At 33.3% G+C, this 26,246-nt stretch overlaps 1 protein-coding gene across 2 annotated transcripts in view; it reads left to right on the forward strand.

Annotated features, from left to right (window-relative positions):
• Positions 1-26,246, forward strand: part of RBBP8 (RB binding protein 8, endonuclease) — a 77,128-nt gene that overhangs the window by 13,573 nt on the left and 37,309 nt on the right. For both annotated transcript variants that reach the window (XM_054583832.1, XM_054583833.1), the window contains exons 2-5: positions 1,085-1,127; positions 7,788-7,883; positions 17,275-17,387; positions 21,591-21,657. In XM_054583832.1, the coding sequence (XP_054439807.1) occupies positions 1,085-1,127; positions 7,788-7,883; positions 17,275-17,387; positions 21,591-21,657 (319 nt within the window). The remainder of the gene's footprint in view (positions 1-1,084; positions 1,128-7,787; positions 7,884-17,274; positions 17,388-21,590; positions 21,658-26,246) is intronic.

The raw sequence follows: 26,246 nt of genomic DNA on the forward strand, positions 1-26,246 counted from the left end.
GCTTAATATTTTTTATTTAATGGTTTTAATAGTTATATATTAGTCTATCAAGAGTTTATATCGTATTTCACTTAAACATGTCACAATTAAGCATTTTATATTGCTATAAATTGTTTACTGTTCTTTATGACTATGAATTCATAGTTCGGATTATATTCCTAGGTTAGAATCCAAGATGTGAGATATTTTTAAAAAAACAAAGAGTCCTGTAACTTACTGCTAGATTGTTTTCCAGAACAATTGTGTCAATTTATCATATCTCCAGCAAAGTATGGGAGTATAGTTTTACAATGCTTTTATCAATATTGGGTATTAAAATTTTGCTAAGTAATTTCTTTCAGTTTGGGTTAGTTGCTAGTGATATATTTTGAAAATATTGGATATATTTTCATGTTTGTTTAATGGCTGTTTTTCTCCTTTTAATTATTTCTGAAAATTTGAAATGTCACTTTATTTTTGTCTCTATCTTTCTTGCTGTTTCAATGCCATCTGCCTGCATCCTTCACAATAACTACCCAAGTTCCATAGGCATTGGTCTTCTCTTGTGTTTTGTATCAGACTCAATTAAAATTAAAAATACACATAACATATCCAGAGATAAAAATACTAGTGCCCTTTGTTAAGTACTTTCCACAAGCAATTTTGCTTCTAGCCCAGGACTTCCTGCCACAATCTATTTTAATCCCAGGAGACTTGAGCCTACATAAGCACTATTGCTGTTAGCCAATATATAGACTGTGTCAGAACCTAGACCTTCATTTATGCTAACATCTAATTATATGCTTACTCCTGCTATTAGAAAGGAAGTAACTCACTTTAGGTTGAGAAAATTTCACTCTAGTTGTCTGTCATATAGTGGAGTAAAAACAATAACGTTACAGATATACATCTTGTGATCTTAGGGTATATAAGTAAGGGAAATAACTCTCTTCAAACTAACAGGACCTGGCTCATTATTCAGAGGCCAGTCTCAAGTGACTTGAGGGTGTAGCATTAAGCTCATAAAGAGATTTAGATTAACTGCTTTAGAAATGGTAAAATGTGTACATAAGATAGTATGATTTTTTTCCTTTTTATTTTTCAGGTTTACAAGTGAAAATAACCAAACTGAAAAAGGAACGAATTTTGTAAGTATCAATATATGACTGACTGTAATGTCTTATTTATAAAGTAATTTATACTAAAGTCCTATTTGACCTCAATGTTTTATTTATAAGAAAATTAGCTTTGCTTAATGTGGCTAGTTGACGGAAAGTTTTTCAAACTTCTAAAGTAAAAATAACTTAATTTTGAGTGTAGTCTGACTTAATATTTGCATATATTTATATTTTAATATAGTTAATCTTTTTTCATGAAGTATTTATTAAGATGGAAACTGACCTGTAAACATATTTTGATTTGTCAACAGCATTCTTTTCTCAACTACGATTAACACCTGGAATTTAAGATACTACAAGAATGAGGGCAGAATGATTCTGGGATTTCTAAGCTCATATAAGAAATGGGAACTAAATATTTTAGGTCCCTTTAGTTCATTCAAAATTACCAGGGGTTCTGAACTGCTTTGGTTGTTAAGTCCAGAATCAGATCTGATTATTTTAGTCAGGAGCAGATTTTTACTCTTGATTCTTTAGAGCTTCCACATTCAGGAATCTGAAACAGAGCACATAGTAGAATATTATTACTTATAACAAAAATTAATGTCATTGTGACTAATACTGCATTTGCTTTATGGTATGTATCAAGGGGTCTCAGTTACTTCATATTTCTAAAGCTTTCAAAAGCTAGAATTTACCAAGAACCCATCAAACACACCTAGATGTTTTTTTCCATTATAATCTGAAGATGAAAATTGCAGTTTTTCTTTACACCTAGAAAGTCATATTGGAAAATGACTTATAGAAATATATCATACATTTTTTAGTTTTGAAGAATAATTATGATTCTTCTTGATTAGTGACACTTTTAAATGTTTTGCATTTTTGAATGTATATATATGTTCCTACGTTAAAGATTTTTTAAACATCCTTACTCACAGAATAATCCATTTCTCTGTTTCTGTGGTATAGCTGTGGTTAGTTTACACAGAGAGGGATGTTTCTTTACTTATATAGGAAATTAAGTAAATTATTTCTGAGTAGTACATTTAGGATATGTATCTTGTTAGGATAATTTGTTACTGTGGGGGGAAAAAAAGCACCAGAAGTGACGTTTTCAGTTAGGAAAACATACTCTTTCACATAGTAGTCCCAAAGTAAGGAGTTTCTAGGACTGGTTAATAGTGACTCAAAAATCGTCAAGACTTGGGTTATTTCTGTCTTTTCTCTTCTCTGTCATCTTTAGTGCTCTGACTTGTGCTGTTGGCCTTCACTCACTGTAAAATGTCAAGATGGCCATCATCATTCCAGTTATCACTTGCAGAACCTCTGTGTGTCGCTTTTTACTAATTATAAAAGTTTGCCAGGAGCAGCCCCCAGCAGACTTACTCTGACTCATTGATGATGATTGTGTGCTCATTCCTAAACCATACCTGGCAAAGGAAATTAAAATGATTTGCTCAGACTAATAAAGATTCTGACTGTACTTTATATGTATTCTGCGATTGAGCAAATAAATAAATACACTATTGATAATGAGAGCCACGTTTTTCACTGTCAGGAGAAAGAAGTTACAATAAGAAAAAGGAGAATGCTAGAATGAACCCTGTGCTGCTGGTTAGGAACTGTAGTTAATAGTATGAATTCATGGTTTTAAATATTATAGATGAATTCATATAGGTATGTGTTTGTGTGTGTGTGAGGACATTCATGTATATTCTCGGCTTGATCCACTGAGAGGGCCTAGAAAAACAGTGATTTCTAGCAGTAATGAGCACAGTGGAGGCCCAGAGCTCAATTTCTTTTTTTAAAGATTTTTATTTATTTTATTTTTAGATAGGGAGGAAGGGAGGGAGAAAGAGAAGTAGAGAAACAAAAATGTATGGTTGCCTCTTGCACAGCCCCTGCTGGGGACCTGGCCTGCAACCCAAGCACGTGCCCTGACTGAGAATCAAACTGACAACTCTTTGGTTCGCAGGCCAGTGCTCAAACCACTGAGCCACACCAGTCAGGGCTTGATTTCTAAACAGGATTCTCAAGTAAAAGAAATTAAGGGTTTTTTTGAGAATTGGCTGATGTCAGGACTTCAGGGTATGCAAAGTACAGCATAAGCTGGAACATCTTGTAGTGCCAGAAAATAAGGCAATGTTAAAGAAGTAATGAGGGTATGTTGCAAAAATTAGAAGAGAACTTAAAAAACCTCCTAATGGCAAAATCTAGGACAACCTGAACAGTGAAATAATGATAATAATGGATTATTCTACCCATGGAATAAATGGAAAGTTCTTTTTTTAGAATTCTAATTACTAAATGTAGAAGCAATGTTATAAATAGAAAAGCACCATTTGGCAAAAATGACAGCAATAATTGTTGAAGACAAGAATCACTACTGAGGTTAAAACTAGTATAAGTATGATGAAAAACAATAATTGTAAATTTTGCAAATTACTCAAAGTTTATGTCCCACAAGACGCTTAATAGTTTGCAAAGGGAAAGTTGTAATATTATTGTGGAGGAACCAGGTGGACTTATCTCAATCAAATGTTCACAGTTAACATCGCTAGTAATCAGATATGTCAACCTCCTGTACCTCCTGATAAAATTCACCAAGAAGAGCACATTACTTCTGTTGTATTTCTAACCAAAAATACACAGGCCAGATTTTATCATGGGAAACATGAGACAAACGCAAGTTGAGGGACAATCAACAAAACTGGCCAGTCCTTTTCAAAAGTGTCAAGAATGTGAAAGACAAAGAAAAATGGAGAGACTGTCCCAGATTGTAGGAGACATGACATTAAATACAATGTAGGATTCTAAATTAGATCCTGGAGCAGAAATTTCATATTAGAGAAACAATTGACAAAATTTGAATAAGGCCTACAGATTAGTTAATAGTATTGTATCAATGTTAATTTTTTGATTTTGATAATTATGGATAATGATATTAACATTTTGACTAGCTGGATGATAGGTGTAGCGGTATTCGTTGTTCTATATTTATAACTTATATTTATATTTATAACTATATTTATATTTATAACTTATTTGTAAGCCTGAAGTTATTTTAAGGTGAAACATTAAAAAAAATTTTAAGATTTATACCTTGAGTCTGGAGAGAAGATTAACCTTTTCTCTAAGTAGCTGCTGGATATTGGAGAAAATCACTATTCTTTTCGCAAAGAATAAGAAGGAAATGAATGTTGGATAAGCAACCAAAAATGTAACTACAGTTAGACTAGTTCTATTCCTGTGAGTCAGAAAATAATAGCCTCTTTTTTTTTTTTTGCACAGATTTTGTTTTCTGTGAGCAATAGGGGTTTCAAAACCTTTTCAGCTTTTTAATACGCTTCAATTAATATTGATGATTTTACTTTATGTATATGTATATTAGACTTACCTGAATAGTTACAGAAAACTGTATAAATTCACCCTATAATAAAAATTATTCTAAAAATAAATATAATGAACTTCATTAGTTGCATAAGGAAAATACATTGTTTTCTTGGTTAATAAGTAAAATTTCTCTTTTAATATCTACTTGAAATCAAGAAGGAAATATCTTTGTTTCATTTAAAAGTAAATAGGATTTTCTTCCGTAATAAAAATATTTCACTTGAGTGGTTTGACATTAAAAATTATGAAATATACTTATTCTATCGTTTTCCTCTTCATTGTTATTTATACTCCATCTAGAGATGGTTTCTACTAGCATTGTTAATCAGAAGATGAGTACTATCAAAGACTTGGTATGGTGATTTAACATATACTAAACTAAATGGCTAATTACTCTTTGTTGGAGTTACTTTACAAGTCTCTCCTTTCAGGTATATAGGAATTCTTGTTTACTCTGACCTTTTTTTTTTTTTTCTTTTCTTTGCTTTGTAGTGTTCTGTTTTTTATTTAAGTATAGTTTGGTGTACCATTGGATATTGGTTATATTAGTTACAGTGATATATAGTGACTCGACATTTTTATACCTTACAGTGTGATCACCCCACTAATCTAGTAATCATCTGTCACCATGTAAATTTGTCACAATATTATTGACTATATTCCCCTTCCTCTTTTCACCCTTCTCCCCCACCCCCTTCTGGTAACCATCCCTTTGGTCTCTGTTTTCTCTGACCCTTTTTTAATTCCAAAAGTGTAATGTTTCAAAGTTGATTAATAGATAATGAGTTCTTTATATTGTGCCTTGGTTCAGTGTTGAAGGTAACGATCTTACAGATGCTGGATTAACAGCTATTGATGAGAATGGCATCTTTCAGAGTCAAAATGTTGGTCACTTTTAAGAAGCAGTATGACAAACACAGAAATTATGGTTTGCTATTTGATTATACATTTTTAAACTATGTCCACTAAGTTTTTGAAGGAATTTAGTTTTATTAAAATGGATCCTTCATATAGGCCTAGTAATTTTATTTTCTAAAATGTTACTTTAAATGACAGATTTTTATCTATAGAGTAGTATTTCTGTAAGCTATAATAAAAATCATTTCTCTGCAGATTGAATGATTAGACATAATTAGAAGCGATCTAGAGGTACTTATAACAAATGCATATTTTATAACTGAGACTTTTTATACAAAATGTATTTTTACACACCTCTAACCAAACAACCACTTGAAAAACCTTCTTAAATTTGTAAATGACTGTTAAGTATTTCCTAAAAATCATTTATAACATGTCTGAATTTTAAAAAATGGAAACACAGCTGATTATTCAGTAATTCGATAATACTTTACTTCACCATATAGCTTACAGAGTCACTTGATCTTCTTAGCAACCTTTTAATATATATTGCAATTAATCTGTACATATGTACCTCAGGTAGCTTGGGCAGCACAGATAACTAAATTCTCTGACTAATCAGAGAATTAAAGGGATACTTTATATGATAGTAAGTTAGGTCTTTGCATTGTGGGACCAGGAACTTGGGTTTTCCTCTATTATCATAATCCCCCTTTCCCAGATCTTTTATAATAGATAGTTGGGGGCAGTAACAGTCAGGATGTCTTATCTCCATATTGTTATAATAACTGTATTTGTAAGATATTACAGTCCTTAGGGATTCCCCCACCTGGAAGAAGCAGTTAGAAAACAAATTAATAACTATACTCCATTTGTTCACTACTGTATTGTTTCAGACCTGTGTTTTGATGATAGTTGTCTTTGCAAATGGCTAAAGCTTCTCTTTAACACAAATTCATTTATAAAGTTAAACGTGTAGAAATGTTGACTATTGAATATTTACTTGTTGACTACTCCCAAAATAGGGCCAGTGAAAGCCTAGTGCTGCTTATAAATTAAATACATGTTGTAGAAGTTCTGTAAAATTTTTATTATTAAATGAGACAGCTAAATTAACAAGTTTCAGCTATCTATTACTATCTATTTTCAATTTCAGGTGTCTCAATATGCTATTAGAACTATTTTCGTTATCTAACAGGAGGCTGCCACTTTTAGATATATTGGTTTTTTATTCAATATCAACTATTCAACCAATATTTGAGAAATATTCCTGTATATTGGGTATCTGACATTATAACTTTGTGCTGTTTTACTTTGAGATGTTTACTTATCTGCTTTGCTGCCAATAATATTACATTCTACATTTTAGTCATTTTGACACAATCATTTGGACATCTATTCTTTATGGCAGACTGGTTGGATGGCAGACTGGTTTGTCATTCTTATTTGGTATTTTAGACCCTTGAGGGGGCTGAGCGAAGATGTTTAAGCCACAGTATTATCCTTTATTTTCAGCTTTAAGACCACACAGACAATCCCAATTAAATTTCTAATGGGGTTTCTTAGAATTAAAATACATGCATACTTTATATAATATGATATTTTAAACTATAGTAATGGAAGGGTAAAATATTACAGAACCTTGGGAAGTAACTAGGTAATCTACTAGAAGAAAATTTTAGATGTCTTTGTTCTTTCCTAACTACAAAATCAAATGATAAACACCTTAAATAGGACATACTGTGTACCAGCACTGTTCTGCATGCTGTATATGCATTAGTACTTAGTCCTTTCAAATGCCTTATGTGGAAAATACTAATATATCCACATCTTTTGAGGTACAGAGGGTGTAGGTTACTTGCACCAGGTCACACAGCTGGTAAATGACAGAGCTAAGATTCAAACCTAGGCATCAGGATCTAGGGTTTGTGTACTTCTGCTCCACTGTAAGCCCAGGCTTAAAAATAATATCTGGGAGAAGTTTAAACAACACAGAAATAAATAAAATAGAAAGTATGAATCCCCCATGACACAAATAGAGATGAAATGAGTAGAGATACCTGTTAATTACATTAACAAATGTAGACAAATTTTTTTTATTTTGTTTTTTCAATAAGTGTCCATTTTTTTGGCAGTTTTGACAATGTTGAGTCAATGGTGGCATCACAATCCACTCCTTCATCTTGTTCCAGCATTGTATAATGAATGCCTGATACTTAGACATAACACTTCTGTTGTACAAAACAATACTGCAGAACAAATTCTAGTATAATTTAAACTCAGATTAAAAAGTTACTCAAACCTCACCTTTTAAGTAGTTTGTTTTGGTACAGCAAATTCATGATATATGTAAATGGTGAGACCATCCATTGGAGTTTTTATTATAGAATTATCCTGTTAGACTACTTTTTCTTAAAAACTTTTCTTGACTTTTAGAGATGCACAAAGACTTGAAGAATTCTTCACCAAAAATCAACAGCTGAGAGAGCAACAGAAAGTTCTTCACGAAACCATTAAAGTTTTAGAAGATCGGTGAGTCTGGTTCTTCGATCCTCTTGAGTGAAAATTGATTATTTCCTCTATATAGAAAGTACATTGGTTTTAATGTATAACCAGTTCTGGGACTGATAGAGATCTTTTTTCCCTATTTTATGTCAACTTTGGGTGAATACTTTGTGAAATTAAGGATATACTCTTGTATGCTCCCCCCCGCCCACTAATTACAGCAGTCACATCAGTTTACCCTTTAAATGGTGTTTATTTGTTGATTTCGTGTTTGATGTGGAATGAGCTTCATAGTAGCAATGTACTAATTCAAAAATATTTGATGGTTTAATTCCATTTTTGCTTCTGAGTAGCTACTGGGAACTACTTCTCAATTGTATTCCTTTTTTTAAAATTTTGACCTAAGGACATGCATATTGACTTTTTTAGAAACAGTGGGAGGGAGAGAAAGGGAAAGAAACATCAATCAGTTGCCTCTCATATGCCCCCTAATGGGAGACTGAACCCGCTATATAGGCATGTAATCTAACCTGGAATCGAACCCACAGCCTTTCAGTTTATGGGATGACACTCCAACCAAGTGAGCCACACTGGCCAGTGTGTTCTATTCCTGTTTTCTTATTCCTACCATTCTCTTTTCTCTCCTGCATAGTCTTCGTTTCCAGACAGTGTAGGGACTCTTCTTTCTGATACTATATTCCCAAGATAATGCCTATTACTTACTTCTCCTCCACATACAAACTTCTTTCTTTTCCATTCCTATGAGTTTAACACCCTACATTAGAAGAGACTTCAGGATTTTCCTGCATTCCTTTGTCAAGGTCTGTCCTGAAAGTATCCAGCCCAGCCATGTACTATGACAAATACAGTTATTCATTAAAGAAGATACAAGATAAAAGAAACATTGTACATAGGACAGTGATGCCTCAGTCCCCTTCAAAGTAGGCACCTTGGAACCTCACACAGTTCTCCCAGTTGCCATCAGCTGCCCTGTGATATTTTCCTGAATCTCATCGATGGTCTGAAATCTCTTCCCTTTCAAAGATGATTTTAGTTTTGGGAAAAGCCAAAAGTCACAGGGCACCAAATCTGGGCTGTAGGGGGACTGAGTCACTTGGATGATTTGATGTTTTGCCAAAAAATTCTGCACAAGGAATGATGCATGAGCAGGCACGTTGTTGTGATGAAGCTGTCAATCACCAAGGTGCCCATAGTTACAGCCTTCTGAATCATTTGAATAGTCTCAATAGAGGAATGTTCAAGTTTAATGCAAAATTTCATGCAGATTCGTTGCTGTACTTGCTCTGTCATTTTGAATGTGACAGCCACACAGTATACTTGCTCACTCAACAGTGTCTGCCTCCCCCGCTGAGTGTCATTGCATGTGCATTCCAGTCCACTTTCCTTGGCTGCCAGGTTACATTGGTGTTGCACAAACCATTATCGTTATATTAACAATGGTTGGACTTTTTTGTGTTATTTAGGACCTTGAACTACCTATAATAAACAATGTTTCTTTATAGTTACTATTTTTGTTTATGTGACAGACGGTCTGGTGGTTTGAATTTGCTGCTATGCGTTCAGTGGTGGAATAATCTAATATTCTGCACATATGCAAATTGAAGTTGAGTACTCTCCTTCTATAACTACTATTTCAGTGGATGTACATTTAATGAAATAGGCAGCCTATAGCAGAATAAAGCTCCATGTGTTTTAACATCATTGATGTGAACTTGAATTTCAACTTCACATTGTATCTTTAATTACTATTACTTAGTCAATAACAGTAACTAGTAAAGTCTTTAGTATGTTCTAAGTGCTGCTCTAGGGATTAGGGATAATACTATGCCTAGTATATCATGAAACTGATGCTTAATTTTCAGAGGTTGGGAGTGAGTCATACAAATAAGATTTCAGATTTTAAATGCTATGAAAAAATATATAATTGAATGATGAAATTGAGTACCACAGACATTGGGAAATGAATGGATGCTGATGGATACCAGGAATGTCCTTTCTGTGGAGGTGCTATTTGAACTGAGACCAGAATTATATAAGAAAGAGCCAGTCATTTGAAGAACTGGAGTTTAAAAAGAGAACAGACAAATACGAAAGCCTGAGGTGCAAGTAAGTTTTGAAATCTTTGAAAACTAGAAAGTCCACTGTGGCTCTAACTTAATGCATAAGATTAATGATAGGAGATAAAATTGGAAAGGTAAGAAATAAGTAGGTTATTTGAGGACATAGGCAAAAAACTTGGATTTTAATTGTAATGAGAAGCCATTGGAAAATTTAAGAAGGGAGAATGCCAATAGGATGTGAGTGTGTACCAGTAGCATCTACTATATCCAAAAGGAGAAGTCAAGTAGATAGTTGTACATATGAGTATGAACTAACTGGAGAGATTAGAGCCTAGTGAAGCAAATTGGGAAGTCATCATCCACATATAAATAGTACTTAAAACCTCAGGACTGGCTCCTTAAGGACCTTTCTTTTTTTTATGGTTTCTTGTTGTTGCTTGTATTCCTCTTCTTCCCCCCGCCCTTTCTCAAATATATTTTCCTTCCCCCCACTCCAAAGGACATTTTAAAGAGTGTAAGTACAGAATAGAAGAGGTCTGATGGGTGTATGCGTGGGCATACTAATTAAGGTCTAATGAAGAATAAGGACCCAGTCAGCAAAAAAGATTAAGAGAAATTAACAGAGTAGGAGAAAAACCAGGAGCATTTGACATACTAATAATACCTCCTTCACATGGGCTATTTTGAAGATTAAATGAGATAATGCAAGTAAAAGTAGGTAATAGGAGTTTTGAAAGACTTCTAATAGCCCTCTTACATAGTGAATATGATTCCAGGCTTTAGCACTGTAGTCTGCTATATACCACAGCCAGATCCAGTCTCTCTCCAGCAAAGATACCAGGATGCTAGAAGGCCATCTATCCTTCTCAACCCTCCGCCTCAATCCATGATCTGAAAGGAAGTCATCAGTTACTCCTCTGTTAGTGTGGTGAGGCATTTCCTTCTATTTCCTCTGTATATGTAGTAGAGGATTTGGGAAGAAGGGCGGAAAGCATACCTTAGCCTTTAACTATGCAGTAATTGAAGCACTTCCTTCTCTTATTTCACCATATTTTTTCTGTCATCTCTACCACTTCACCCTTTCCACAAGCAATGAGGTTCTTTCTTTGCCATCAAAATAGTAGTAATAGCAAGAGATTAGGAATTCTTTCTGTTCAGTGATTGCTACATAAAGAAGAAATTAAGTTTGACTTTAACTAAATATGTTATTTCGAATTCTCTGAGAAGCAAACATGCAAAAGATCTTGGGGGAAACAACTGTAGAGTAAATGAGGAGAGAGCTGGAAGAGCTATAAGATCTCCTTTGAAGAACTGAGGGAATAAGGAAGGTCTTAGTAATACTGAATTGCAATTTTAAGAAAGCTTTAGCAAGGCAATTGGGGAGTCCTGGAACTGTAGTATACCTGCTCTACTCATTCATTGGCTGGCACCTGACTGGAATGTCTGGTGTGCTCACCTGTATGAACAGGTGAAGGATTTCAGAGCACAGAAGCTGGAGCCAGTGATTTTACTTCCCCTAGGAGGAGATGCATTTTTGTGGCTGCCACCTGCAAGGAGTGATTGTATTTATTTCTAGCATGCGCTTCCAGTTTATTTAATATTTTTAGTATTTCTCCCAGAAAACTTTCTATTTAGTTTGTCATTGACAAGTTTAGGGCCCAAAGTTAATACACTGAAGAAAAAAATCACAAGATAAACTTTTCATTATGTTTTGTTCAAATTGGCTTAATAAGAATCAACTCTCTATTTCATTCCCAAGATACAGTTTTCTTCATCTTAGCCCTTGAAGACATTCCATTGTAGTGTCTTCTGATTATTTCTCCACTTTATGATTTCCAGTTTGGGCTTCCAGTTCTGTTGTTTTTTGTGTTTTCTGTTTCCCTTCTTAAATGATTTTTTTTCTTTTCCAGACCCATTCTGAGAAAAAAATGTCAGTGGATGAATGCCCCCTCCCTTCCCATTGAAGTATTTTCTAAATTACTCTCTTTTATTCAGTCGATATACTTAATTGTGAAACTTATCTTTTTGTGGCGTTTCTGGATTGGTAAACTTGTGGGGATGTTGGGGGAATGATGTGCCTGGGGAAGGGATAAAAATATATCCTTCAATTTCTTAAAATGAGATTCTTTTCTATTTTTGATCTGTGGTCACAAATTGTGTGTGGATATCATGCTTCTCTGTTGTTTCTTATCCTAAATATTCTCTTGCCTTCCATTCTCTTCACCTTTAGGTCCTTAGAATTCATTATGTGCTATTAATTTGGTGGTGGGGGCAAGGAGTATAACTCATTTCTTTATACATAGGTTTTTCTCCCCTTCAAAAACAAATCTGAAATTTCCTTTTGGGTGTACTTGAAGATTTATCTCTCATTTTATGAGGCCTCATAATTAAACCAGGAATGATCTAGAGCCAACCCTTTTTTTTTTTTTTTTTTTGTGGAGGAACTTGTATGTATTGAGAGCTTACTTTGGACCCAGGCATCCAGCACTTAATCTTCGCATTAATACTCTTTAAGATAGGTGATTAAGTCCATTTTACATGTGAGGAACCTGAGCTGGGATAAAGAAATGCCAAGGATCGTACAGTTAGTATATAATTAGGTAAAATTTGACCCTTGAAGCCCCACAGTTTCTACTGTTTCATGATGTCTTGTTGGCATCAAAGTATGTGTGACCAAGACACACATACTTTGAACAGTCTTCACCATTGCTTATTATCTAGTCAGTTTTCTAGGAAGTTTTTTTGTTATTTAATTGCTACTAACTGAATACTACCTTTAAATGTCTATGTAAGTAATATTTGGTAAAATTCTGTCTTATATAAAATTTCATTTTAGTTTTATGTCATATGTAAGAATGGTGTCTAGAACAAGCTTTATAAATCTATAAAAATTAATGTTTTGCTGAGACCTAAAAAAACACATTTTGTTAAAATTTCTAAATAGTAATTCTAAAACTTGCCATCTACCTTTCATAAGATGAAGTGGTTCTTATGCTGATGTTGTAAAAACATTGTGAGATGTTCAGATGAAAGAAATTACCCAATAAAGGTAAATTAGATAATAAAAAGTTAGAATTTTATGTAGCTCATTTATGTTTTACTACTATTATGACATTTACAAACTTTCCTTTAAGGAACCAAAGAATTTCACTAAATCTAAGAAACAACCACAGTGCTGGATAAGCAGATAGCATGCATTTAAAAAAAAAAAGAAAAGAAAGAAATCTAAACAAAGCAGTTAAACCATAGTTGTCCAGCAGACTTTAATATCTTTAAAAGCATTTTTGGCAGTCATTAGAAACTCATCTTATATTTCAACTGTCTTTAAAAGGGAAAATCGGTACTCATAATCAGAGGATTTTTGTTTCTGCAACTATTTTCAAATACTGGACCAAATTTCTCCTTTGTCTTTGCTAACTTTCTTACTTAGAGAATTGAATTTAAACATATTCTTCAGGAGAACTCTGACTTCCTAGACTAGGCTAAGTTCTGCTCTGTGCTTTAATACTTCATAGTACCCTGTATTCTGTCACAATATGAATCATACTTTGTTGTAATTACTTTTTTATTGTCTTTCTCTAGCAGACTGTTGTAAACTCTTTAAAGGAGGTGACGTTGTTAGCCACTCTTGTATTTATAGCACCTAGAGTACTCATTGTAGATATTCAGTGAAACCCTTTTGAATGAAAATAAATTTGAGGAAACCTTTTTGGGGTATACCAAGTAACTGTGCATACTTGTTAATCTGGTGAGTTTTAATTGCAAAGTGAACGCTATTATTTCTTCATGTCTATGAACAAACTGGGGTAAAACTCAGAACACATGTTGCTGTCTGCTCTTACAAGTGCCCTTTTCCTCTTTTCCTGTTTATTTCAGTTTTCTGTGAAATTGAGGCTTGCTTTTCTTTCTCTGACAGCTGCAGTGAAAGATAGGAAAGAGGAAAACAATGGACCCTACTGGTGGAAATAGGAGCGTATTTTCTCAAAACTGTTTAAATTTAAACTAGAATCAGTGAGCATTTAGGAATTGACTCACAGATATTATCAAGAGGCAGTTGATTGAAGAAATCTGGATGTAATATACAAGCTGTGCCAGTCACATTTTTAAACTTGGAAAATAGGGGTCTCGGATTGTTTTCCATTATATTTTACAACATTTTAATATATCAGATATGACTTCTTAGAAACAATAAGGTGTTTAGTTTTTTAATGACAAATAAACTGACTAATAGAATGATATTTAAATAATTCATTAAAGTTGTTTAATGTCCATTTTCTTGGATCATGAAACTAGAAACCAAACTCAAGAAAAAAATTCAAATAAATGGAGGCAAAATACCATGTCATTAAATAATGAATGGGTTATCAACGAGATCAAGGAGGAAATCAAAAAGTACCTGGAAACAAATGAAAATGAACACACAACAACCCAAAACGTGTGGGACACAATGAAGGCAGTACTGAGAGGGAGGTTCAATGCATTACAGGCCTATCTCAAGAAGCAAGAAAAGTTGTAAATAAGCACTCTGACCCTACACCTAAAAGAGCTAGAAAAACAACAACAAACAGAGCCAAGAGTTAGTAGAAGGAAGGGAATAATCAAGATCACAGTGGAAATAAATGACATAGAGACTAAAAAAACAATTCAAAAGATCAGTCAAACCAGGTGCTGGTGCTTTGAAAAGATAACAAAATTGATGAACCTTTAACCAGACTCATCAAGAAAAAAACAAAGGAGGACCCAAATAAATAAAATCAGAAATAAAAATGGAGAGGTAACAACTAATATCACAGACATACAAAGGCTTGTAAGAAAATACTATGAATAATTATATGTCAAGAAATTGAACAACATGGGTGAAATGGATACATTTCTAAAAACATGCATTCTTCCCAAACTGAAGAAGGAAGAATCAGAAAACCTGAATGGACTGATAACAGCTAATGAAATTGAAGCACTAATCAACAAACTCCCAGGAAGCAAGTCCTGGACAGGATGACTTCACAGGTGAATTTACCAATCACTCAAAGAACTACCACCTGTCCTCAAACTATTCCAAAACTTTCAAGAGAAGACAAGACTTCCAACCTCTTTTTGTGAGGCCAGTATTATCCTAATTCCAACACCAGATAAAGACACAACAAGGAGCCCTGACCAGCATTGCTGGGTTGATTGATCATCCTGCAAAGGAAAAGGTCACTGGTTAGATTCCTGGTCAGGCTACTTGTTCAGGTTATGGGCCCACTCCCCAGTAGGGGCACATGCAGGAGGCAACCAGTCAATGTTTCTCTCACACATTGATGTTTCTCTCCATTTCTCCTTCCCTTCCCCTCTCTAAAAATAAATAAAATCCACCCCCCCCCTCAAAAAAAGATACAACAAGGAAAGAAAATGATAGGTCAATATCCCTAATGAACATAGATGCTAAAAATCCTCAACAAAATGTTCTCAAACTTCCCTGGCTGGTGTGGTTCAATGGATTGAGCACCAGACTGTGAAGCAAAGGGTTGCTGGTTCAATTCCCAGTCAAGGCACATGCCTGGGTTGCAGGCCAGGTCCCCAGTAGGGGGGCACAGGAGACACAAGCACACATTGATGTTTCTGTCCCTCTTTCTCCTTCCCCCCTCTCTAAAAAAAAATAAAAAATATTTTTTTTAATGTTCGCAAACTGGATCCAGCAATACGTTAAAAAGATCATACACCATGATCAAGTGGGATTTATCCCAGAAAAGTAAGGCTGGTACAATATCCATAAATCAATAAATGTAATACATCACAAACAAAATAAAAGGCAGATATCATATGATCATATCAAGAGATGCAGAAAAGGCACTTGATAAAATTCAGCGTCCATTTATTATGAAAACATTTAGCAAGTAGGAATACACGGAGCATACCTCGACATAATAAAGGCCATAAATGAAAAACCTACAGCCAACATCGTACTCAATGGGCAAAAACTAAAAGCATTTCCCCTAAGATGAGGAACAAGACAGGGATATCCACTTTTACACCTCTTATTTGACATAACACTGGAAGTTCTAGCCACAGCAATCAAAGAGGAAATAAAAGGCATCCAGATTGGAAAGGAGGAAGTAAAACTGTCATTATTCACAGAAAACATATTATACATAGAATACCCTATAGAGTCCACCAAAAAACCATAAGACCTAATAAATGAATTTAGCAAAATAGCAGGGTAAAATATAATTCTCAGAAATTGATGATATCTTTATATACCAATAATAAACTACCAGAGACGCTAACAAAGCAATCCCATTTACTACTGTAACAACAACAAAAAATAGTAAGATACCTAGGAATAAATTCAGCTAAGGAGGTAAAAGACCTATAACGTGAAAAACTATAGGACACTGAAGAAATTGAGGAAGATACAAATAAGTGGAAACATATACAGTTTTCATGGATTGGAAGAATTAACATTATTAAAATGTCCATAGTGCTCTGGCCTGTGTGGCTTGGTTGGAGCATCATCTCAAAAACCAAAAGGTCCCAGGTTCAATTCCTGATCAGGGCACATGCCTAAGTTGTGGATTTGGTCCCTGGTCAGGGTGCATACGAGAAGCAACCAATCAGTGTTTCCCTCTCACATTGATGTTTCTCTCTCTCCCTCCCTCCCTCCATTTCTCTCTCTCTGAAATCAATAAGCATGTCCTGTGGTGAGTATTCAAAAACAAAAACAAGAACAAAAAAATCCCCTTTAGTTCCTCGATCTTTAGTATTACTTCAGCTAAAAAAGTTGTTGAGCTCTTGTGTTATAATCTATGCTAATAAGCAAAGCACATGAAAGCTTTTTCAACATATAATTCTGCCCCTTAGTACTTACTGGGGTTCATATTTTGGCTATAATAAAATGAAACAAGGTTATTTTCTTCAATAAATAAGTTCCCTTGAGTAGAGTTTAAAGTTGGCAAATTTTTGCAGAATTTCACTGAGAATTAGTCTGTAGAAAGTGATGTCATAGCATGATTTCAGCCTATTTGAGAATTTGTTAAAGATATGACTATATCATTAAACTAGTTAATTTTCTGTGTACTTGCCAAGTCAATTCTTTAGATCTTCATAAAGTATAAAAATCTTGGGGTTCAAATATAAATATCTTTTAATAGTTGAAAATATTTTGATGTTTTCTTTAAATTTTAGCTTTATTGAGGTATAATTGTAAAAGCAAAATAAAGTATACATCTTGGTGATTTGATAAATAGATACATCGTGAGAGACTTTCCACCCTCTGGGGTTAACACATCCATCACCTCACTTATTGTTTTATGAGAACATTTAAGTTATATTCTCAAAATATTTTTTTTGTTTCCTAGATTAAGAGCAGGATTATGTGATCGCTGTGCAGTAACCGAAGAACATATGCGGAAAAAACAGCAAGAATTTGAAAATATCCGGCAGCAGAATCTTAAACTTATCACAGAACTTAGTAAGTTTCCTTTCTTCATTTATTAAATATTTAAAGCATAATATACCATATTAAAACCTATTAGTAAATTGGTTGCAGCCAAATGGATTGTTTATGTATATTTTTCTTGTTTAGGCAAAAGTCTAAATGTCCTTTTTCCCTTTGTGTAGATTTAATCTCATGATTATTTTAGTAAGAAATATTTAACAGATGGTTATGTCCATACTGTCCACATTGACCCTAAAGTCTCACCAGCTTTAAGACAAGAAACAAATCTCCTACAGATATATCTATATTTGCTTCTTTGGTCCTATCTTTATTTTATGTAATTTGACTATTAAGTTAAATATAAAGCAAACAATTTAGTGTTTTACAGAAGTGTATACTTTTTTTTTGGTTTTTATGATGTAGTATTACACGTATACCATTTTCAGTCAGGTTCCTTATCCACATAATACAGAGTTTTCTCTTATTCTTAGCTTTTTTTCATATAATCTTTTTCTCTTCTGCTACCTCTCTTAATTTTCTCTTTTACCTGTTTATATACTCTCTTAGTCACCCTTACCTGGATTCCCTATAAGTAACTGACAGTCCACTTGTCCAAAATCTAATTAATCTTTTTTTCCAACCTATCAAGTCAGTGTCAATCCTATACAGTCAATCTTCTGACTGTATTTTTTACTATTGTGTTGCTGTCCTCTGGTTATTCAAGCAAGAATATATGAATACATGCTTATTATTTTAAAAAGATAAAAAGAACATGATAGTTACTGCTAACAGTCTGTTAAGTATCTTTCCAGGTTGATGTTTACCTGTCTTTCTCCCTGTCTCTGTTCTTTGTCTTTGTCTCTTCTCTTTTAAATTCTAATGAGATCATATCATACTTTTTGTTCTGACATGTTATTTTATACTGTGTCTTACAGTGTTTACATGATAATTAGGTCTATAGATTCTATTGTGTGTATGTGTGAATACATGCATATGTTTATTTAGGAATATAAGAATAGTACTAATGAATAGAAATTAACATTTATTACATATCAATAAACATAGGTGAGATCCATCATTATGTTATCATTGATACTGGAGAAAATCTCCAGTAATGTCTATGTATCTAATAGTCAAATTTCTAGTAACTTTAGCTATCTGAAAATAACCAAAAATTCCAAGTTAGCAAAAAACCTAGCTTTAAGAAATAGGACAGTGTTCTTTTTCCTTTCTGCATTGTATTCCATACTATAGATGTCATTTATTTAGCCAATCTCATATTGATGGACAGCTCAGTTATTTTGTTTGAGTGTGTGAAATGGTCCATTTCCCTCCATCTTCTTCAGCTTTGGACAAATGTAGTAATTGATAGTATCCAATCTAGTGTGTAAAGAATGATGCCTTTTTAAAATTAGCATCCTCCTTATTACTGTACAGATCAAGTATCTTTTCACATGATTTTCAGTTTGCATTTCCTCTTGGGTAGATGGCTTGAATACCCTTTATCTAATTTTCAAATAGATAAAATACTTCATGAGTTTATGTTGAAAATTGAAGACTATAGGTCTATAACTAACCTTTTCTCTAATGACATCTATATCTCCTTTCTTCTGCACTGAGAATCCTGGTTCTCAAGAACACAGAAATAATAGAATTAAAATACCTCCTAACTACTCATTTTTTAATCTCATATTACTAGCCAGTAGTCTCAGAATAACACCACCAATAGTACCACCAATATGATTACTAAAAAGTTTAAGAAACCTAATTTTACATTAAAATGAGCAACAGAAAAATCAATGAAGTCAATTTCCAAAGTTGTTATAAGAATTAAAATACTAAGTGCTTGATATTTATGAGTTTTTGGTGCTTCTATTTTATTGCTGCTTTTTTCTTCCTATCCTTTGTTTTCTTGTTATTACTCTTCCTAGTTACAGAATTTTTAAGAAGATTTTATTTATTTAATTTTTTAAGAGAAGGGAAGGGAGGGAGAAAGAGGGAAAGAAACATTGATGTGTGAGAGAAACATGGATTGGTTGCCTCTCACATGCCCCCAGCTGGGACCTGGCTCACAACCCAGCCATGTGCCCTGACTGGGAATCTAACTGGCAACCTTTTGGTTTGCAGGACAGTGCCCAATCCACTCAGCCATTTTAGTCAGGGCCCAGTTATTGAATTTTGAGGATATTTATTTTTCTTCTTATTTTATTTTAATTTGATTCTTTTGTTTGTTTGTTTGTACCATCATTTTATTGAAAGAAAACATCTGTGTTGTGCCTCTTGCTTTTGGACACACTCTGAGTATCACAGCTTTAATTGGATTTTTTCCTTTTTTTTTTTTAACTCCAATTTCAGTTCTTTTTGATCATCCTTGACATTTTACCATGCATTCCTAAAAGTGTAAAGTTGATATCTTAACCCTGTTCTGGATCACTTTAGTTCTGATGTGCTGGTGACCCCCTTTCTGCCTTTTCAGTATTGTAATTGACTTCCCTTTAGAGTGGTTTTGTCATTTCACTGGATTTGGACAGGGAGAGTCAAGTAAACCATCTTAATCTTTGACTTTTTTTACCCTTCAAAGGTTGAATTGTCAAATAACTACTGATTCTGTCTCTGTAACAGCTCTTTTGCCTTTTCTCACTCTATTTCTTCACCTTGCACTTTAGTCCTGATACTCATTTTTTTTTTAATAGTAGCCTGCCTAATTTGTCAATGCTTTTTTCTCACTTTGGTATTTATACCTACTAACAAATCTTCCTATCGTTCATCTGTGAAAAATAATTGATAATTTTTAAAGATAAATTTCATGCTTCTTAGCCTGCTTTTGAAGGCTTTCTACCATTTATTATACCCAGTCTTTCTTTTTCTCTTTTTTAATCTTCACCCAAGGGTATGTTTATTAATTTTAGAGTGAGAGGAAGGGAGACAGAGAGGGAGAGAGAAATATAGATGTGAGACAGAATCACCCATCAGTTGCCTCCCACATGTGCCCCGACCTGGGACCGAACCCACAACGTAGGTATGTGCCCTGACTGGGAATGGAACCTGTGGCCCTTTGGTGTACAGGACCATGCTCCAACAGCTAGGCCTACCCAGTCAGTCTTTCTAATTTTATTCCATTAATTCTCTGCATTGAGTAGTCACCTATCCAATTCATTTGTCTTCTCTGTGATTAATTCTTTTCTGATCTGCCCAAGGGCCCAGAGAAATCTTTTTTCCCTTGAAATTTTCTTTAGTACTTTATCTGTACCTCTCTGTACTTTGTCACTTTCAACTGTATAAAACATATTTATATAATAGGTTGTCTCTCATTAGACAACACTTTCCTTTAGGTCATTTTCCAAATCTGAACATTTTTTAGGTCCTCCACAGGAAGTAGTCTAGCAAACTCATAAATTGTTAATAATCAAGAAAAATTTGTTTACTCAACGTAAGAGAATATGTTTAGATTTCTAAAGCACCAGATGTAATTAACAAATTTTTAGAATATTATTAACTGTCTTTGGTAGAAGTTCATTGTATTTACTGCGACTTGATCTCTTGTATATATTCCTCCCAGTAAAACACATGCTTAACCATTGACATCATACTAAGGATTGATAAGAATTTTGTACTGGCCACAGTGGAAATTATAGCCCAAGATTGAGTTTCTGCTTTATATATTAAATAAAGATGGGCCAGAAATTTAGTCGAGGTAGATTCAAACAGATACTACTTCAGTGGATGTGTTTAGATTATTGATGCCATAATTATTCATGAAACATAAAGTATGACTAAAGAAGAAAATATGACTTAAGTGTGTTTATGTTATAAAAATTATACTGATACTCAGTGTTATATTACTTTTATGATTAGGTTCATTTCAAGATAAATGACTCTCACTAAATGGTATTTGAAATTAGTAGGGCTGAGTAACCAGGTGGAATGCTTTCTTGTCCTCACTATAAATAATTAGACTCTCCTCCCCAGTACGTGAAGTACTCTTTTTTTCTTTTTTTCCCCACAAGCATTACATAAAATTGTCAGTCAATCATTTACATGGAACTGGCACAATATAAGATATAACCACTACCTAGTAACAGATTAGTTTGCATGGTAACATTAACCCTGACTAACATTTTGACTTAGAACTAGAAATCATAATTTCTCCATAATTGTTGAAATTATTGAAAAAGCCTGACATACATGTTAATATTGAGTAATAGCGTTTGTCTTCTTTTTCACATTATATTTAAGTGAATGAAAAGAACACTCTACAGGAAGAAAATAAAAAGCTTTCTGAACAGTTGCAGCAGAAAATTGAGTAAGTAATTTTTCTAAATTGCAGTAGAAAATTGAATACATTTGGCCAATTTTTCTTTCTTCATTTTACTTAGCTTTACAAACTGTAAAGATATATTGAGTTGCAGATTTCATTTTAAAAAATTATAAAATGTTCTGCAATAAAAAAAGAAAATCACTATATTTTTCATGTTTTGGGAGTACGTATGAAAAATGTGTATGTGTATCTTAGATTGCTGTGCAAATATATAGAAAAAATATCTGAATATGTTAATTTAAAGCATTTTCATTTTAATAATTATTATAAATAGTACATTATTAGAATACTTATATTTAAAATAAATGCTTGAGTTTTGTTATATTTCTTCCAGCCCTGTCCCAGAAGCTTCATAAAAGCAAACTGAATAAGTATTTCCTCTTACACACTTGGCAGGACACACTTTTAAAGAATAAAAATAACTTTTATCCTGTTTACCAGTTACTCTTCTTTGTGTTTTATGTTCATTATTTCTGTTGTTCACTATGATTCTTCAAGGTAGTTTTATGATCTTTGCTTTATGGATGAGGAAACCAAAGCTCATAAAAGTAAAATAACTAGCCTTGGTCTCACCGCTAGTAGGTTATAACACCGCCACTCAAACCTATATCTTCTGACTTCACGGCCTCTGTTCTTTTCATTATGCAACAGTGCCTCAAAAAAATACCATATTTTGCCATGTATAATGTGCCCCCATGTAAAACATGCACCCATGTTTTTAGCCCAAACTTTCAGGAAAAATATCTTTCATTTTACTTTTTTAATTCAGTATTTTATTTATATTTACAAACAAGACCGATTATCATGTTCTGGGGAATTATTTTGCATACAGATATTGTTATTGCTTTCTGGAGTTACACTTCTAATGCATAAGCATAAATAAAATAACTTAAAACATTTATATAGATATGGAATTAGCACTACACGTGCATAATTCACATCCTTATTTTTCTGTCAGAAATTTGGGCAAAAAAGTATGCATTGTGTACAGCAAAATATGGTTATCTATTTGGGGGGGTAAGGTGTGACAGATACAGAGCAGAGATATGGCTACCTCTTATTTTCCATTTCCATAAAGCTTATATAATACTTTTTGAAGAATTAGGATTTAGGATAGTCTTAATGGTTTTATAGGACTCTTGAAGATTTTATTACATTTGAGTAGACATTTATAACAATTTTGGTACAAAGTATGCAGAGGTAACATCTTTTTTTTTGTCTCAGAAGAGTATTGTCTTATGTATAAACATATCTCACACATAAGATGAAATTAACATCCCTATCAGTGTACCTTTATGTAATGGATGTCCAATAGGATTTCAATATTCCTCCCATGTGATCAGTCCACTGTATATTGGTAGCCAAAGAGAATTTTGAGGAGGGATAATAGACAGATGAGGAAAGAAGGGTAGGGATCAGAGTGAGGTTATCAAATGTGTACATGAAAATGTCAACACTTACTAATTTTCCTCAAGTTGTATATTGAAGTGAGGCTAGAACATGGATTCACAATTGTTTATATATGATTCCAAAACCCAGAAAGATTTTTTGTTTTGAAATGTCATTCACAACCAAACCTTACCTTAACTGACAGGAAGTTATTTATAGTTCTTAGTTTATCATACCGCTTCATGTGAGTATTTGATGCTTTGCTGTGAAAATATCAATGCACTTGACTACAGGATGATACCTCAGGCTCCACTGGAGGTGCTACATAATAATCTGTTTATGCTCTGTATTACCCTTCTTGTAAAAAAAAAATCTGGACTCTGAATCACATCTGCTTCCAAAGGTTACAGGTAGGTAGATGTTGACCTGTATTTATGTTTTATGAAAAGTTATTTAGCACAACTAGCTTAAGGTATTTTGAACACATCAACCTCAGTATTGATGAATACTGAAGATAAATAAGATAATATTTACATATTATATAGCGGTTAATACAGAATTACCTCAACAACCAAGGTATATAAGGTGTATTGAAATAAAATAATGTCATTTTCTTAGTAAAAATATTGACTATGATTAGTTTAAAATTAGGTTACTTTTAGTGTTCTTAAATTTTCCTGTTGAGGCTCACTGATATTTTAGAAAAAAATGTAAAATCTGAAGTTAATTTAAATTACAGTCAAGATTAATAATGTAGATGAGCTCAGGGCAAGTACGTTTATTTAGGATATGCCTTAGTCAGAATAGTGTAGGAGTTACATAATTATTGTGTTGTTCAATTCTCTTCTGAAATTTAAGATAGTTCTTATTCTCATAAGGCAGCTTCTTTGTAGCTTGCTCTCCTTCAGCAAATTTTCTTTTCCTGGCAGTGTAGAAAAAAATAGCAAGTATTATCTCATAACAGCACCTGGTTTCCTCTGACTCCCTAATTGTAACATTATGCTATTAGTGCCTGAAATTCCCCTGAATCTTAGAAAAAATTTTGACCTATATTTCTGCTTGTAAAATGCAATAATTCTAACTCACATAAGCTGGTTTTGATGTTACAGATACCTTATATGATAGGACAGTTATTTAGTGACATTATAGTGGCAAACTGTTCAGTAACAATTTCTCATTATAAAATTTAAATATATATTTAAATATAAAGTTTATATATATAAAGTCATATATAAAATTTATATATATATGAAGTTATTTAATTATCTGCTTTCTATGACTGGTAGAGCTCATATATACATATATAGTTTATATATATAAACTGTATGTGTATATAAGCTTATAATATAAACTTTATATATAACTTTATATATATCTTTCTATATATCAACCCTACCAGTCACAGAAAGCAGATAATTAAATAACGTAGGTATTGGGGTCATGATTCTTTTTGTTTTGGGAAATGAATGTGCTAGTTCTGTGAAAATCAAAGGAGTCTACACTTAAGTCTATACACTTAAAGACTGTAGGATTCATTTCATTCCCTGCTCTCCTCTAAGGGGACAGTTAAAAATAAAGTCAGTTTCATTTTGTTTTTAAGATGAACTACACTGCTGTCTTCTGAATTGAATTCCTTGTATGACTTCTTTAACAAATAGCATTGTTTGAACACCTCTAGTACAAGTTCACTGTCTCCCAAGCCTACTTACTTTTAGTGAGATGAAAATATTATAAAGCTCTTTCTACGTTTCTGTAGAAATTACTGTACTTACAAGTTATATTTGTCAATTTTGATTGTGCATTCTTGGGCCTTTTCTACTTGGCGGTCCTTTGTATATATGAAGATAGTCATCACGACCCTCCTGAGTCTTGTCTTAGAGTAAATGCCCTCTGTTCATGAACTGTTCCTCGTATGGTCTTACTTGAAGACCTCTTCAAAATACCGTTTCTCTTTAATGTTTTAGATTTGTCAATATGTTAATTAAGAACTGAATATTTTATGTATAGTCTCACCAACAGAGTAATACACACATTTTTCTGTATCCTTTTTACTTATATTAATATGGTCAAAACATATATAGTACATGTGATTCCTTATGGGTTTACTGCTCCCTATCCTCTACTCGTAGACTTGTTTTAGCTCTAAATTTTGGAATTCAGAGTCATAGCTTCATCATAGGTTCTTGAAGAAACCTTGTATCATTTAACCTACTCCTTCATTTTAAGATAATAGCAATGTTGATTAAATACCTATTTTCTGGGCATTGGTATCTTTACGTACATTTTTCCTTTTCATAACTTTCCTACAAAAAGGAAGTAGGGAAGTACAGTACCACACTTACTTTACAGGAAACTGAGGCTAATAAAGGTTAAATAACTTACCTGCTGTAACTAGTAAGTGTCAGACCCAGGATTTAAACCCAGATATACCTCACTTCAGAGTTTGTATACCCTTTTTTTACTTTTCTACTAAAAGAGCCCCAACATTTACCTACATGGTATCACTGTGTAGATGGCTGAGCCTGGATTCTTTCTCATATGACTCAGTTCAATGATGCTTATATCTCACATTTATCCTGTTCTATTTTGTAAATTTGGCCCATTATTCCAACTTGTGGGGGTCTTCTCATGTGTGGGTTTTATTTCCTGCTAAATATTAGGTTAGCTTTTATTCTCAGCTTTTTGTCTTCCATTAATTTGATGACTATTCTATAATCAGCGCCCTGCATCAAAAATCATTACTAAAATGTTGAATAAAAACCACAGCCTGAGTATGGCGCCATGAGACATTCCACTACAGATTTCCATCATTAATGATAATTCTTTGTGTGATATTGTTTAGTCAGTTAGGGGTCAGTCTTCATTAATACCAAGTTTATATTTCTTCTTTTTATTTCCAATGAGAAGATGTCAAGAGAATCTTTTATCTGATGCCTTCCTGAGAGCCAGGTGCAGAATAAAGCATTCCTCAGAACAGCTGGTTTCATAGTGCTATTTTTTAAAATCAGTCTTATTTGAATTATTCGTATAATGAGCTTATACTTGTTTTAAGAGATCAGGGTATCAGAATCACTAGTTTGTATTTTAGGAAATGCTCTACTTCCTTTTTTTAAAAAAATTTTCACTATTTGTTGATTTGGATATTTTGAGTATGTCAGCTCTCTCCTTTGTGGTACAATGTTGAT

The sequence above is a fragment of the Pteronotus mesoamericanus genome, unplaced genomic scaffold (assembly GCF_021234165.1).
Source record: "Pteronotus mesoamericanus isolate MK-2021 breed Mesoamerican mustached bat unplaced genomic scaffold, CSHL_Meso_final contig_74, whole genome shotgun sequence".
In the NCBI taxonomy this organism is placed as follows: domain Eukaryota; kingdom Metazoa; phylum Chordata; class Mammalia; order Chiroptera; family Mormoopidae; genus Pteronotus; species Pteronotus mesoamericanus.